This window comes from Humulus lupulus, chromosome 2 (assembly GCF_963169125.1).
Source record: "Humulus lupulus chromosome 2, drHumLupu1.1, whole genome shotgun sequence".
In the NCBI taxonomy this organism is placed as follows: Eukaryota; Viridiplantae; Streptophyta; class Magnoliopsida; order Rosales; family Cannabaceae; genus Humulus; species Humulus lupulus.
The window spans coordinates 29303581-29304654 of record NC_084794.1 but is presented as its reverse complement, the minus strand read 5'-3'; the positions used below and the strand labels follow the sequence as shown (position 1 = coordinate 29304654).

Below are 1074 nucleotides of genomic sequence, written 5' to 3'. Positions count from 1 at the left end.
ATAATCCATGCTCTCTAACTTTTTCAAGGGTCACGAATTATAAGGGCAAGTCGCGGCCCTTATTCCAACTCTAGATTTTTCCTACGATTGTGTAACTCCTAGGTGTCGCAACTTAGCTTAAGAAAGTTGTTACTTGACCCCCAAAGCGATTTTTTTTTAGCCATTATTCATTTTTTCACGATTTTCACGGTTCTTAAACACAACCTACTCTAAACCTAAATAAAAATGAATCTTTGCAACCAAAAAAATTAAATAAAATTGTTCAACAAAAAAAATTAAAACAAAAGCAAAAATAAATTATAGGAATACCTCCTACAGTGTTGTCATTAACGTCATTTAGCCAAACGCTGCCTTCCCACTCATATGGGACTTCAAATCACCACAGACTTAGCTTTCTCCACTTTGCCCTCGATGTAATACTTTAATCGTTGGTCGCTCACCTTGAAGTGTCCTGTCTTTTCACTATGAACTTGCACTGTACCATACGGGAACACTATGACCACTGTTAAAGGTCCTGACCATCTATACTTCAGCTTGCTAGGAAACAACTTCAACCTTGAATTATATAACAGCACTTTATCCCCCGGTTGAAAGTCCTTGTGAAGAATATGCTTGTCATGAAATACCTTGGTCTTCTCCTTGTATATCTTCGCATTCTCATAGGTGTCATTACAGAATTCATTCAATTCTTTTAACTCTATGAGCCTATTTTCTCTAGCCTTACACAGATCCACATTAAATTTCTTAACTGCCCAATATGCTCTATGCTCAAGCTCCATGGGAAAATGACAAGCCTTCCCAAATACCAAGCGATAAGGTGACATTCCTATGGGTGTTTTGAATGTTGTTCTTGTTGGGGGAGAGTGAGATAACACCACCACAAAGAATAGAATCTACACAAAATTTGGATTGACAGAGACTTAAAAAAGATTAAAAAAGAACATGCAAACCCAAGTAGAACAATGGTGTTCTTCAAGTTTTGATGAAGCTTCAAACCCTATGCAAATTCACCACTTTGAAAAATCCTTTGAGAAAACCAAAACACAAACCAAGGCTTATACACATTGTAGAACG

The 1074-nt window shown here is 37.0% G+C and overlaps 1 protein-coding gene across 1 annotated transcript; it reads right to left on the bottom strand.

The window, feature by feature from the left end:
- Positions 1 to 371: 371 nt before the first annotated feature.
- LOC133814086 (uncharacterized) lies at positions 372 to 824 on the bottom strand. The gene has a single exon (XM_062247091.1). It carries the CDS (start codon positions 822 to 824, stop codon positions 372 to 374), a length of 453 nt encoding a protein of 150 aa, XP_062103075.1.
- Between the last annotated feature and the right edge of the window lie 250 nt (positions 825 to 1074).

Bases quoted from the DNA above. Each gene is read 5' to 3' on its own strand.
- LOC133814086 (XM_062247091.1), bottom strand. From the start codon at position 824: ATGTCACCTTATCGCTTGGTATTTGGGAAGGCTTGTCATTTTCCCATG.